We start from the raw sequence: 12,987 nt of genomic DNA, 5'->3' as shown, positions 1-12,987 counted from the left end.
CTAGAAAAAGAGCAGGAGAAATAACATGCAAGTGTCTCAGAGCCGGCAAAAGCTGTGAAAAGAGTGACACTTCATCTCACAGAGTATGACGCAGCCTGCAGACGTGACATGCATGGTTGTTATCACCACTAGAATTACCTACTGTAGCCAAAGCAAAATATACTCATTTAACCTCTTCATTTTCTGAACTAAATCTAGGGTGTACTCATTTCTGCAATCCTTCATTTAAACAAAATTGGCTAATTTACTTATCTTACAGAAAATATTGGCATATATTTTGTTGTTTTTATTAAGTATATGTTTAAATTTTGCCATCTTTCCATGTATCATAGTAATTATATTAGTGATCATTAAGAAGATCCATCTTTTATATTTATTCAGAGGGGGTGTACTCATTCATGCTATGCACTGTATATATATATATATATGTATGTATTAAGTGTTTGGAGAAGTGCACGCTGAGGTCGGGCCGCTGGACGGGACGCCGCAGGTACGCAGAAAGAGTGGCCACGCAGTTCTTCTTGAAGTTCTCGTTCATGAAGGCGTAGACGATGGGGTTGTTGAAGGAGTTGGAGAAGCCGATGGCCTGCACCACAGCGATGATCATGTTCACCGTGACCTCGTCGTAGTTCTTCTCCAGCTCGTCTGAATCAATAACAGACAGATATTTTGATACATTAAGGCTTATTCCTTATGGTTCCGGTCCTTGATTCTGATTGGCTGAGCCATGTTCAAAGCACCTTTGTTTACGTTTGTCTGTAGCAACCACAACTGTTTCTGAGCCGCGCCATCTTTGTTTGGTGGAAGAATACTGTTTTTATTAATATCATTACACTTTATTTGCTGTTTTATTTTGTGAAACCTTACTTTTGGGAAGGGAATGTGTAACGTTTGAATAGTAAAAACAATAAGACTACCATAAATAGTAAGTTGTAAAGTAAAATAAAATATAAATATATTAATAAATATAATTTTTAGTTGTTTTTACAGTTAAATATTATAATAGTAATATTTTCTACTGTTTTGATTTAGTCATTTATAGTTGTAGTATAAGTGCTACTAAATAAAATATTATTTTAAATAATTATTAAGCAGTGTTATTAATCATCATCATCCTTGTTGTTGTTGTTACTATTATTACTTTGTGTCCAAATTGTGCAGCCTACGTAATTATGACTATTGCAAAAAAATATTATTATTATTATTATTATTTACATTCACATTGTCATTTAGCAGATGCTTTCATCCTCGTTCATGAAGGCGTAGACGATGGGGTTGTTGAAGGAGTTGGAGAAGCCGATGGCCTGCACCACAGCGATGATCATGTTCACCGTGACCTCGTCGTAGTTCTTCTCCAGCTCGTCTGAATCAATAACAGACAGATATTTTGATACATTAAGGCTTATTCCTTATGGTTCCGGTCCTTGATTCTGATTGGCTGAGCCATGTTCAAAGCACCTTTGTTTACGTTTGTCTGTAGCAACCACAACTGTTTCTGAGCCGCGCCATCTTTGTTTGGTGGAAGAATACTGTTTTTATTAATATCATTACACTTTATTTGCTGTTTTATTTTGTGAAACCTTACTTTTGGGAAGGGAATGTGTAACGTTTGAATAGTAAAAACAATAAGACTACCATAAATAGTAAGTTGTAAAGTAAAATAAAATATAAATATATTAATAAATATAATTTTTAGTTGTTTTTACAGTTAAATATTATAATAGTAATATTTTCTACTGTTTTGATTTAGTCATTTATAGTTGTAGTATAAGTGCTACTAAATAAAATATTATTTTTAATAATTAAGCAGTGTTATTAATCATCATCATCCTTGTTGTTGTTGTTACTATTATTACTTTGTGTCCAAATTGTGCAGCCTACGTAATTATGACTATTGCAAAAAAATATTATTATTATTATTATTATTTACATTCACATTGTCATTTAGCAGATGCTTTCATCCAAAGCAATTAAAATCAACAAAAGAGCAATGATATGCAAGTGCTATGACAAGTCTCGGCTAGTTTAACGCAGTACACCTAGCAAGTTTAAAAAAAAAAGTTTTATTATATAATAAATAAAAAGAAAACAAAAAGAATAGAGCAAGCTAGTGTTAGAGGCCTTTTGCTTAACCATAATGATATATTATTACAATATTTTGGTTGAATTGTGCAGCCCTACATTATTAATTTTTACTATTACAACATAAAAGACAAATATATATATATATATAGCCATATTGATACACAATCACAACATTTTGGCTAAATTGTGCAACCCTTACTACATAAATGTATTACAAAATTAATAATAATAATTGTTATTGTTGTTAGTAATCATAATAATATTAGTTATGTTTTATTAGTAGTAATATTATTTTGTAGTTATATTAATAAAATTGTGCAGCTCTACAAACCAGCACAGCAAACCTGGAATTTTATTTTTACAATTTTTAATCAATTTAATATCAGAAAAAGTACTATATATATATATGTATGTACAGCCCTACATTAAGACTAGCTTATTGCAAGTGTTATTGCATTTGAAGTGTTTATTCACAGTGTTGAGTGCTTATTAGTCTCCAGATGATGTAGTAATTGATACTGATTGAACTGATTGTGTCCTAACCAGACGTAATGTGATAAAAGCATAATGAGGATCCAAACCAGCCGCAGTCACGGTATGTGTCGATGTGTCTGGTTTAGGATGCAGTACCAGTTACCCAGAAGATGATCTGTATTATATAACTGAACTTACAGTACGGTGCTGTTGTGCTCGAGCAGCGAGAAGAGATCAGATCGAGCAGAAGCGTTTGACCTCCTTAACCCTGTGCGTGGTGGCTGGTGTTAGTCTAATGATTAATCATCTGTGATTATGTGTTCAGCCTCGATTAAGAGTGGCCCGGGCTGTTACTGAGACGCCACATAACCACAGGATACTGTAATTACAGCAGCTGCCGATAATGTGAAAATAATGTGCCTTGTGTGATCATCACAATACTACATTTCAGCTCATTCACACCGAGCTGCTGTGGTTTCTGTTCAGAGCCATTCAGCGTTCAAGCCTTGTATTCTAATCTCTAACACATCATGTGACTCCAATTACAGGAGTAAATGCTGCATTACACACTTACTGTACTCGAACAGCATGTGCACGATATGAAACGGAGCCCAGCAGATGGTGAACAGCAGGACAATAGTGATCATCATTTTGACGGCACGTTTCTTCTTCCTGTTTGAACGACAACAAAATACAGCCGTGAAGGTATGTTTCTGTAATTTCATGACGGTTTATTAATAGAAAAACTCATTTATACGATGCATTTTGCTTATGTCATGTGATGGTACTTATTTTACCCCTGTTTTACCCTATTTAAATATTTGCAGCCTTTATATAAAATGCATTAGTATTTTGAATGTCTAAATAATGCTTTGTAATTATAATGCATTGCATGATCTCATGAAAAACTGTAACTGCATTTATAATTTAGACCGTATAATGCATTAAAACATGACCGCCAATTTCAGATGCAACAAGAAATCTGCAAATATCATAATGCACTGTGTAATTACTTAGATTGAATAAATAATATTTACTATTAATGATGATTTTTGATTTTTTTACTTCATTGCCATATTTATATATAATAACTTTTTGGTTAAATTGTGCAGCCCTACAAACAAGCAAATATTTTTTTTTGTTTTTTTTGGTACACTCTAAAAAATGCTGGCTTGTTTCAACCCAACTTAGTGTCAAATATGGACTAACCCAACCGTTGGGTTAAATGTTTACATAAAATTTTTAACCCAAAAGTTGGGTTAGTCCATATTTGACACAAAGTTGGGTCATGAAAAACTGTAACTGCATTTATAATTTAGACCGTATAATGCATTAAAACATGACCGCCAATTTCAGATGCAACAAGAAATCTGCAAATATCATAATGCACTGTGTAATTACTTAGATTGAATAAATAATATTTACTATTAATGATGATTTTTGATTTTTTTACTTCATTGCCATATTTATATATAATAACTTTTTGGTTAAATTGTGCAGCCCTACAAACAAGCAAATGTTTTTTTTGGTACACTCTAAAAAATGCTGGCTTGTTTCAACCCAACTTAGTGTCAAATATGGACTAACCCAACCGTTGGGTTAAATGTTTACATAAAATTTTTAACCCAAAAGTTGGGTTAGTCCATATTTGACACAAAGTTGGGTTGAAACAAGCCAGCATTTTTTAGAGTGTAAACTCAATTGCAATTTTATATCAGAAAAATTGCAATTAAGAGTTTTTCCCCAAATTGTGCAACAATGTACTAATCCAAGGAATCTGCAAATATTATAATGCATCTTAACCTCAGTTTGTTTAGCTTTAGTTTAATTATTATTTTAATTTAGTTTAGTGAATTATTTAGTCTATTTATGAAACAATACTGCATTTAACATAGATTATGCATAATGCATTTTACATAATGGCTTCAAAAGTAATTTTATTCCATATTATTCAGCAAATCAGCCTGATTTTGACCACCAGAATTTGAATGCATGGAAACATAATATGTGAACAGAGTTATGTCGGAAGACTATAAATGAAAGCCATATTGAAGGTGAAGAAAGTTACTTGCATTTTATGTACCCGTTTAATTTGGAAATGAAAACAGTAAAATGTTAAAAACTGAAAATGATTGTGAAATTGGTCAGGAGCATGCTCACTGTAAAACAGCAGGTCTCTGTTTGTTTGGCCACTTGCCTGGAGATTTTGTTGATCTCTCTGTGGTTCATGGTGCTGAGGACGGATGAGTCTCCCACACGTTTCCGGATCCAGAGCTGGATGCCGATGCGGCTGTAGAGGAAGAGCATGGCGGCCAGCGGCAGCAGGAACAGTGCCACCATGATGAAGGTGGTGTAAACCTGACGGTGCAGCAGCGAGTGCCAGCGCTCCTGACAGCACACGTGATGATGATCGTACAGGAAGTCGTACTTCACCTGAGGAACACCGATAAGAGAGTAAACCTAATTGGTATTCACATGGAGCATGCATGAGTTTAAAGGTGCTGCAAGCTATTTATTTTAGAGTTGCATGCCTAAAATGTTCTGTTCAGGAACTGCTGAAATGTGTCTTCTAAATAAAGTCAACCCATGCTCTCTATCTGTCAAGTTTTGTAGATGTTTAGGTTTTTTTCAAGAAACTAAGTGTTGGAAGGAAGAGAGAGTTTGGTGGAGGTTGCAAAAAATTGATTATAGCACCTTTAATGTGATTGCAAACCACGTTTGAAGCAATAGTTCAGCCAAAAATGCAGAAAACCTAAGAAAAAAAATGATCACCCTCAGGTAATTTAAGATTATCAGATTTGGAGAAATGTAGCTTTGCATCACTTGCTCTGCGGTGAATGGGTGCCGTCAGAATGAGAGTCCAAACAGCTGATAAAAACATCACAATAATCCACAGCACTCCAGTCCATCAGTTAACATCTGGAGAAGACAAAATCTGAAATCCATATTATTAATCCATAATAATAACTCTTCCTCCAGTGAAAAAGTGCATCTTCTGTTGTCTCTCACATCAAAATCCAGCCACATATTTGTTAAGAACAGTTTTGGTCTGTTTTGTACGGTGGCCGAGAGAACTCAACGCGCTGCAACTTCAGAAAACACGAGCAAACAGAAAAAGCACCAGCAAATTTTAAGAAAACATCTTCATCAGTTTGACAGCACGTGCTGCAAATACTCACAACACAACCAAGTAGCACAAACCACAACAATATTAGCTCAACAAAATAAAAATTAACTGTTATATATTTATATTTGCAGTGCGTTTCTGTTTTTTGCTGTCAGCATTTGAACGCAACATTAAAACGTCTTAATGTTGGATTAGTCTCAGCTTTTGTCTTCTCCAGATGTTAACTGATGGTCTGGAGTGCTGTGGATTATTGTGATGTTTTTATCAGCTGTTTGGACTCTCATTCTGACGGCACCCATTCACCGCAGAGCATCCATTGCTTAGACACTGATGCAATGCTATATTTCTCCAAATCTGATGAAGAAACAAACTCATCCTGATCTCGGATGAACTGAGGGTGAGCACATTTTCAGCAAATGTCCATTTTTGTGTGAACTGCTCTTTTAACTTCGAATCTAGAATTGATGTGTATATTCATCTTATTTATCATGCAACGCTATTCTGGGACTACTGTTATGACACTTTTATGACATATTTGTAATCTTCCAAACTTGACAGACGTTATTAGATGGAAAAATCAGCGTAGAGTTCTTATCAGTTCATATCAGCCTGCAGCAGGGTGAGTAATGACTCGTTTGGTGAGCTCAGATAAATCAATGAATAACGTATGAACTTTTGTGATAAGACTCTCAGAAGTGAACCGCACTCGAGCGAATCTCTTCTACTGTCACCCGTTTCGTCTCCAAAGATTTCAAGGACAGACTGATGTGGCATCAGTATCTCTGATCTGCTGACGGTCCAGCTTGACTAAATGATCTTTTTCACATGTCAGAGCAATTAACCTTGCGCTTGTTAAATATTATCGGTTAACTGTGATTGTAATTAAACACTTAATCTGGCTGTCCTCAGTTTATTTTGTGATGCCACTCGCCTCTAGCTGTTGCACGAACAGCATCGGTGATCCGACCATGACAGCAGCGATCCACACCAGCCCTGTGTAGAAATCAGATCATTACTGGCTTCTGTCCCATGAGCTCGTGCTGTTAATGATGAACAGAAATGCAGCGCTGCATATACATGAACCTATCAGAGGACATCCAGACAAAAGCCCTCGGGTGAACACTTCATATTTACACATGCAAATGAGCTAATGCTTTCATTGTGTCACTGCATTGCCCTGCAGAGAGAGATTTACATGTTTAATGATGGTCTTCTGCTGTTATTTTCTCCATAGGAGAATTGATTTTTAACATTAACTCATTAAAGCAGACCTGCTGTGAGCTTGGGTCATTAATTAATGCTATTAATCATCTATAAGTCATCAGTGTGCATTATTACAACTTAAAAAAATGTTTAACAGTACTTACCCATGATTCTGCAATTATTTCCAATAATCAGAAAATTGTGGCAAGAAAATTGTAACAAAATAACTCATTTGTGTCTGCTCACAAATTATGTAAGTAGTCTCCATTTGCTCGATGGAGCATAATATTTATTATAATCATTTATTAATATTTATGCTGTAATTTCCAACTGTAAATATATCAAATTAGTAATATGCATTGCTAAGAACTTCATTTGAACAACTTTAAAGATGATTTTCTCAATATTTAGATTTTTTTGCACCCTCAGATTCCAGATTTTCAAATAGTTGTATCTCAGCCAAATATTGTCCTATCCTAACAAACCATACATCAATGGAAATGGCTTATTTATTCAGCTTTCAGATGATGCATAAATCTCAATTTTGAAAAATTGACACTTCAGACTGGTTTTGTGATCCAGGGTCACATATCACATATGATTTACTGCAGAAGAACGTTTGTCCAGAGGGAATGAGAGCAGCACAAACCCCTGAATTATTGAGGATTTAAGGTGTGTCACTGAACACTGCTCCATTCACGTCCATTGACACGTATACTAATGCAGGAGAGCAGAAACTCAAGCACACGGTGAAGAAAGTAAGTTCTAGTTTGATGACCTCTGAACTTGCTCAGTCTGCAGAACTGCATAATTTACAGGTTTATGGGAAAATTAGCATGCTTAAAACCTGTGCCGCTGCATCAGTTGTGAGTGGGTGTGTGTGTGTGTGAGTGTGCGTGTGTGTGTGTGTGTGAGAGTGCGTGTGTGTGTGAGAGTACGTGTGTGTGTGTGTGTGTGTGTGTGAGAGTGTGCGTGTGCGTGTGTGTGTGTGTGTGCGTGTGCGTGTGCGTGTGCGTGCGTGTGCGCGTGCGTGTGCGTGTGCGCGATAAATTAATAAACTAAATGTATTTAATAAATAAAAGTTGAAATATAAAAATGACAAATAAATAAAATTTAAAAAATGTTAACGTATTGATTTTATGTGAATGTGAATTTCATGTTTCACTTTAAATTATTTAAATTATTAATTAAATGTTCCCATTTTAAATAACCTTTTATAGTGAATTTTATATGCTCTTACAATTTGACAAATGAGTTTATAAACCTACTAATATTCCATGTAGCCTCTTAATTAATATGATCTCATAAAACAACATCTACGGTATATGATAAATTAGGAAAATATTTAGAACATTGACTTGACACTGAATGTGAAATATTACAGTTTAGCATATTAAAATATGAAATGTTTTAGGTAAAGTGTTTGATTTATGTGCAATTCACAAATAACATAAACTCAACATCTGTATAGAGGAAAATGTGTTTTAGATGCATGCTCATCTAATCCTGCAGAAGAATTGCGTATTCTAATTAATATGAGCCCATATACTATTGAACATAACTGAATTATACATATGAAATGTTTGAGATGAAGAATAGTGTAGCATGTCATTGCAGGACAGCAAACTCTTCTAACCTGTCAACTACCCATCGTCATATTTTGTTAACGACTAATTAAAGTGATCCTGACCTCCCAGCCACTCAGAAGAGATGTTCTGCAGCAGTGTGAAGGGGATGCAGAAGAAGGTGATGAGCAGGTCGCTGACCGCGAGAGAGCAGATGAAGATGTTGGTGGCGGTGCGCATCGCGCGTTTACGCACCACGATATACACCACCAAACTGTTCCCGACCAGCGCCAGCGCGAAGATAATCACGTACATCACGACGAACGTGGTTTTGGCTCCGGCAGGGAGTTCTGGGATGTAGACCAAAGGCTGGATGTTGTAGGTGTGGATGAATTCCCGACGCGAGAGGTTGTAGTGCTGCAGGAGTTCCTGGAGAACCTCCGGGGTGATCTTCGCAGTGGCCGTCATCTCTGTAGAAGAAGACATGTCCAGCTTACACTGATCACGCAGGAATGGGATGCTCTGCTCCTTCTGCTGCTCAGAAGCGTCTGTGGAGAGCGCCAGCGCGCGCGCAAGTATGTAGGCTACTGTATGTGCCAAGAATAGACTACTTTTTTTTGGCCAACCTTGTAAGGTTGGATTTCCACTTCATGAAGTAATGAACTTAACTACAAAAAAAAACTATAGTTAAACTACAAACTAACCATGATTTTGCAACACTAACCATAGTTCAACGATGGTATTTGTTGTAAAACTGTGGTTATACAAATGGTAACCAATACGCCAAAAAACCAGGGTTACTACACGATTACTACAATAAACCCATGGTTCATTTGCATAAGGGATTTTTATTTATTTATACATTTCGCGTGCTTTACGTCTAGCTAAACTAAATTAGGCTGCGTAATTTAATCACATATCAAATACTGTTACACTTCATTTTAAGGTGTCCTTGTTACAGTGTAATTATACATTTAAGTACTGAGTAATATTAATTAACTACATGTACTTACTATATGGTTTGGTTTAGGGTTACTTGCATGTAATTATGCATAATTAATTGTTATTATAATAGTAAGTGCATGCGATATGTGTAACAAGGACACCTTAAAATAAAGTGTTACCCAAAATAAATGTAATTGTAATCAGTTACTGAGAACAAAAGTGAAATGACATTATAGTTACTTCTGAAAATGTTAACGATTACAAAGGGGGGTTACATCTGAATTTTTCACACACATACAGATTTAATTGATTTCTTTCCCAAAATGCACTGACTGCTCTAAAATATATATGAGACACATGTTTCAGGAGTTTAGGAAACAGAATAGGACACATGCTTATTCGATACCCGTTTTATGTATATATGCTTTATTTTTTAAGATTAACAGTTTTTTTTCCAAACAGTATCATAGCTATTAAACGATTTCTTGTTATGATTTTAAATCTGTATTTAACCTCGATCTCAGAGTAAGAAGAGTCTGATTTTGTGGTGGCTGTGCTTTAAAATTCAATTACTATAATCTTAATTCAAGCGATGAAGGATTCTGAAAGTCTGACAGTAATCAGTCTTGAGTACTGCTGTAAGGTTAACCCTGCCTGCTTTAAATGTTAATGTGATTATAGAAATGTATAAAAGTAATCAAATGTAATCAGTTACATTACTTTAATAAATTAATTGAAATAGTTACACTACTTATTACATTTTAAGTAGGGTAATATATGTAATCTGTAACCTATTACATTTCCAAAGTAACCTTCCCAACACTGTATACAAGTAATCCAAAAGTAGTCAGAATACATTACCTAAAATAACCAACCTGTAAAGCAACCAGCACTCTCTCTCTCTCTCCTTCTGTCTGCAGAGAGAAACTGTATTTCACGCATTTATGCAATGTTCTAGACTTGAGCCTTTGTTTACCTGTGAGTGGGTGTGTGTGTGTGTGAGTGTGCGTGTGTGTGTGTGTGTGAGAGTGCGTGTGTGTGTGAGAGTACGTGTGTGTGTGTGTGTGTGTGTGTGAGAGTGTGCGTGTGCGTGTGTGTGTGTGTGTGCGTGTGCGTGTGCGTGTGCGTGCGTGTGCGCGTGCGTGTGCGTGTGCGCGATAAATTAATAAACTAAATGTATTTAATAAATAAAAGTTGAAATATAAAAATGACAAATAAATAAAATTTAAAAAATGTTAACGTATTGATTTTATGTGAATGTGAATTTCATGTTTCACTTTAAATTATTTAAATTATTAATTAAATGTTCCCATTTTAAATAACCTTTTATAGTGAATTTTAAATGCTCTTACAATTTGACAAATGAGTTTATAAACCTACTAATATTCCATGTAGCCTCTTAATTAATATGATCTCATAAAACAACATCTACGGTATATGATAAATTAGGAAAATATTTAGAACATTGACTTGACACTGAATGTGAAATATTACAGTTTAGCATATTAAAATATGAAATGTTTTAGGTAAAGTGTTTGATTTATGTGCAATTCACAAATAACATAAACTCAACATCTGTATAGAGGAAAATGTGTTTTAGATGCATGCTCATCTAATCCTGCAGAAGAATTGCGTATTCTAATTAATATGAGCCCATATACTATTGAACATAACTGAATTATACATATGAAATGTTTGAGATGAAGAATAGTGTAGCATGTCATTGCAGGACAGCAAACTCTTCTAACCTGTCAACTACCCATCGTCATATTTTGTTAACGACTAATTAAAGTGATCCTGACCTCCCAGCCACTCAGAAGAGATGTTCTGCAGCAGTGTGAAGGGGATGCAGAAGAAGGTGATGAGCAGGTCGCTGACCGCGAGAGAGCAGATGAAGATGTTGGTGGCGGTGCGCATCGCGCGTTTACGCACCACGATATACACCACCAAACTGTTCCCGACCAGCGCCAGCGCGAAGATAATCACGTACATCACGACGAACGTGGTTTTGGCTCCGGCAGGGAGTTCTGGGATGTAGACCAAAGGCTGGATGTTGTAGGTGTGGATGAATTCCCGACGCGAGAGGTTGTAGTGCTGCAGGAGTTCCTGGAGAACCTCCGGGGTGATCTTCGCAGTGGCCGTCATCTCTGTAGAAGAAGACATGTCCAGCTTACACTGATCACGCAGGAATGGGATGCTCTGCTCCTTCTGCTGCTCAGAAGCGTCTGTGGAGAGCGCCAGCGCGCGCGCAAGTATGTAGGCTACTGTATGTGCCAAGAATAGACTACTTTTTTTTGGCCAACCTTGTAAGGTTGGATTTCCACTTCATGAAGTAATGAACTTAACTACAAAAAAAAAACTATAGTTAAACTACAAACTATCCATGATTTTGCAACACTAACCATAGTTCAACGATGGTATTTGTTGTAAAACTGTGGTTATACAAATGGTAACCAATACGCCAAAAAACCAGGGTTACTACACGATTACTACAATAAACCCATGGTTCATTTGCATAAGGGATTTTTATTTATTTATACATTTCGCGTGCTTTACGTCTAGCTAAACTAAATTAGGCTGCGTAATTTAATCACATATCAAATACTGTTACACTTCATTTTAAGGTGTCCTTGTTACAGTGTAATTATACATTTAAGTACTGAGTAATATTAATTAACTACATGTACTTACTATATGGTTTGGTTTAGGGTTACTTGAATGTAATTATGCATAATTAATTGTTATTATAATAGTAAGTGCATGCGATATGTGTAACAAGGACACCTTAAAATAAAGTGTTACCCAAAATAAATGTAATTGTAATCAGTTATAGTCAGTATTGGGGAAAGTTACTTTTAAAAGTAATACATTACAATATTGCGTTACTCCATAAAAAGTAACTAATTACGTTACTTAGTTACTTTTTATGGAAAGTAATGCGTTACGTTACTTTTGCGTTACTTTTAAAATCTGGACAGGGCTCGCTTGTTTGTTTTTAAAGTAAAAAGTTTTTTTTTTGGCAAATATAAAAGCTTTTCACACCAAAAGTGAAAGGAATAAGCCTCAGGCTGAAGGAAATGCACAGTAGAATGCAGAAGAAGACATTTCAACACACTTCAGCAATAAACAAAGACACACAAATGTTTGTCTAGAGTAATTAGTGCTTATTAGTACGGCTGAACTGGATCATCGAAGGTCAGAAGCTAATAGAATGGGATTAAATACATAAAGCATATTTGTGATGTTTAACATTTAATTATTGCAGGTTTGCGTCATATTCTGAGTTGCATTATTTTTATTAATTTTGAGGAATACTGAATCTGTGTTTTTTGTGAGTGAGATGAATTAATGCATATTCATATTTATTTCAGAACTACAGTAACATCTGATTTCTCAGCATGGGGACAGAAGAGCTGCCAATCAATAAATTGGAAAAAAAGTAACTTGCGTTACTTATTTGAAAAAAGTAACTCAGATATTCTCTTGTCAATTAAAAAGTAATGCGTTACTTTACTAGTTACTTGAAAAAAGTAATCTGATTACATAACTCACATTACTTGTAATGCGTTACCCCCAGCACTGGTTACA

At 35.5% G+C, this 12,987-nt stretch overlaps 2 protein-coding genes and 1 pseudogene across 2 annotated transcripts; all 3 read right to left on the bottom strand.

Moving 5' to 3' along the window:
• Positions 1-445: 445 nt before the first annotated feature.
• On the bottom strand, positions 446-4,978 carry LOC107595168 (pyroglutamylated RFamide peptide receptor-like; the record flags this gene model as incomplete). Its single annotated transcript, XM_016285509.1, has 3 exons — positions 4,753-4,978; positions 3,134-3,227; positions 446-645 (listed from the first exon to the last, which is right to left on the bottom strand). Coding segments are annotated over exons 1-3 (441 nt in total), but the record flags the coding sequence as incomplete, so codon positions are not given.
• Positions 4,979-6,596: 1,618 nt separating this feature from the next.
• Positions 6,597-8,984, bottom strand: LOC107595205 (pyroglutamylated RFamide peptide receptor-like). The gene is made up of 2 exons (XM_016285549.1): positions 8,580-8,984; positions 6,597-6,679 (listed from the first exon to the last, which is right to left on the bottom strand). Exons 1-2 carry the CDS (start codon positions 8,938-8,940, stop codon positions 6,597-6,599), a joined length of 444 nt encoding a protein of 147 aa, XP_016141035.1. The 5' UTR covers positions 8,941-8,984.
• Positions 8,985-11,181: 2,197 nt separating this feature from the next.
• On the bottom strand, positions 11,182-11,606 carry LOC107595204 (pyroglutamylated RFamide peptide receptor pseudogene; annotated as a pseudogene).
• Between the last annotated feature and the right edge of the window lie 1,381 nt (positions 11,607-12,987).

The sequence above is a fragment of the Sinocyclocheilus grahami genome, unplaced genomic scaffold (assembly GCF_001515645.1).
Source record: "Sinocyclocheilus grahami isolate Dianchi unplaced genomic scaffold, SAMN03320097.WGS_v1.1 scaffold198.1, whole genome shotgun sequence".
Lineage (NCBI taxonomy): Eukaryota > Metazoa > Chordata > Actinopteri > Cypriniformes > Cyprinidae > Sinocyclocheilus > Sinocyclocheilus grahami.
This window is presented reverse-complemented; position numbering and strand designations above follow the sequence as displayed.

Coding starts and splice junctions, on each gene's coding strand:
- LOC107595205 (XM_016285549.1), bottom strand. CDS start 8,940: ATGTCTTCTTCTACAGAGATGACGGCCACTGCGAAGATCACCCCGGAG. Junction 6,680..8,579: donor CTCTTCTGAGTGGCTGGGAG/GTCAGGATCACT, acceptor ATTTCTACACAG/GGCTGGTGTGGATCGCTGCT.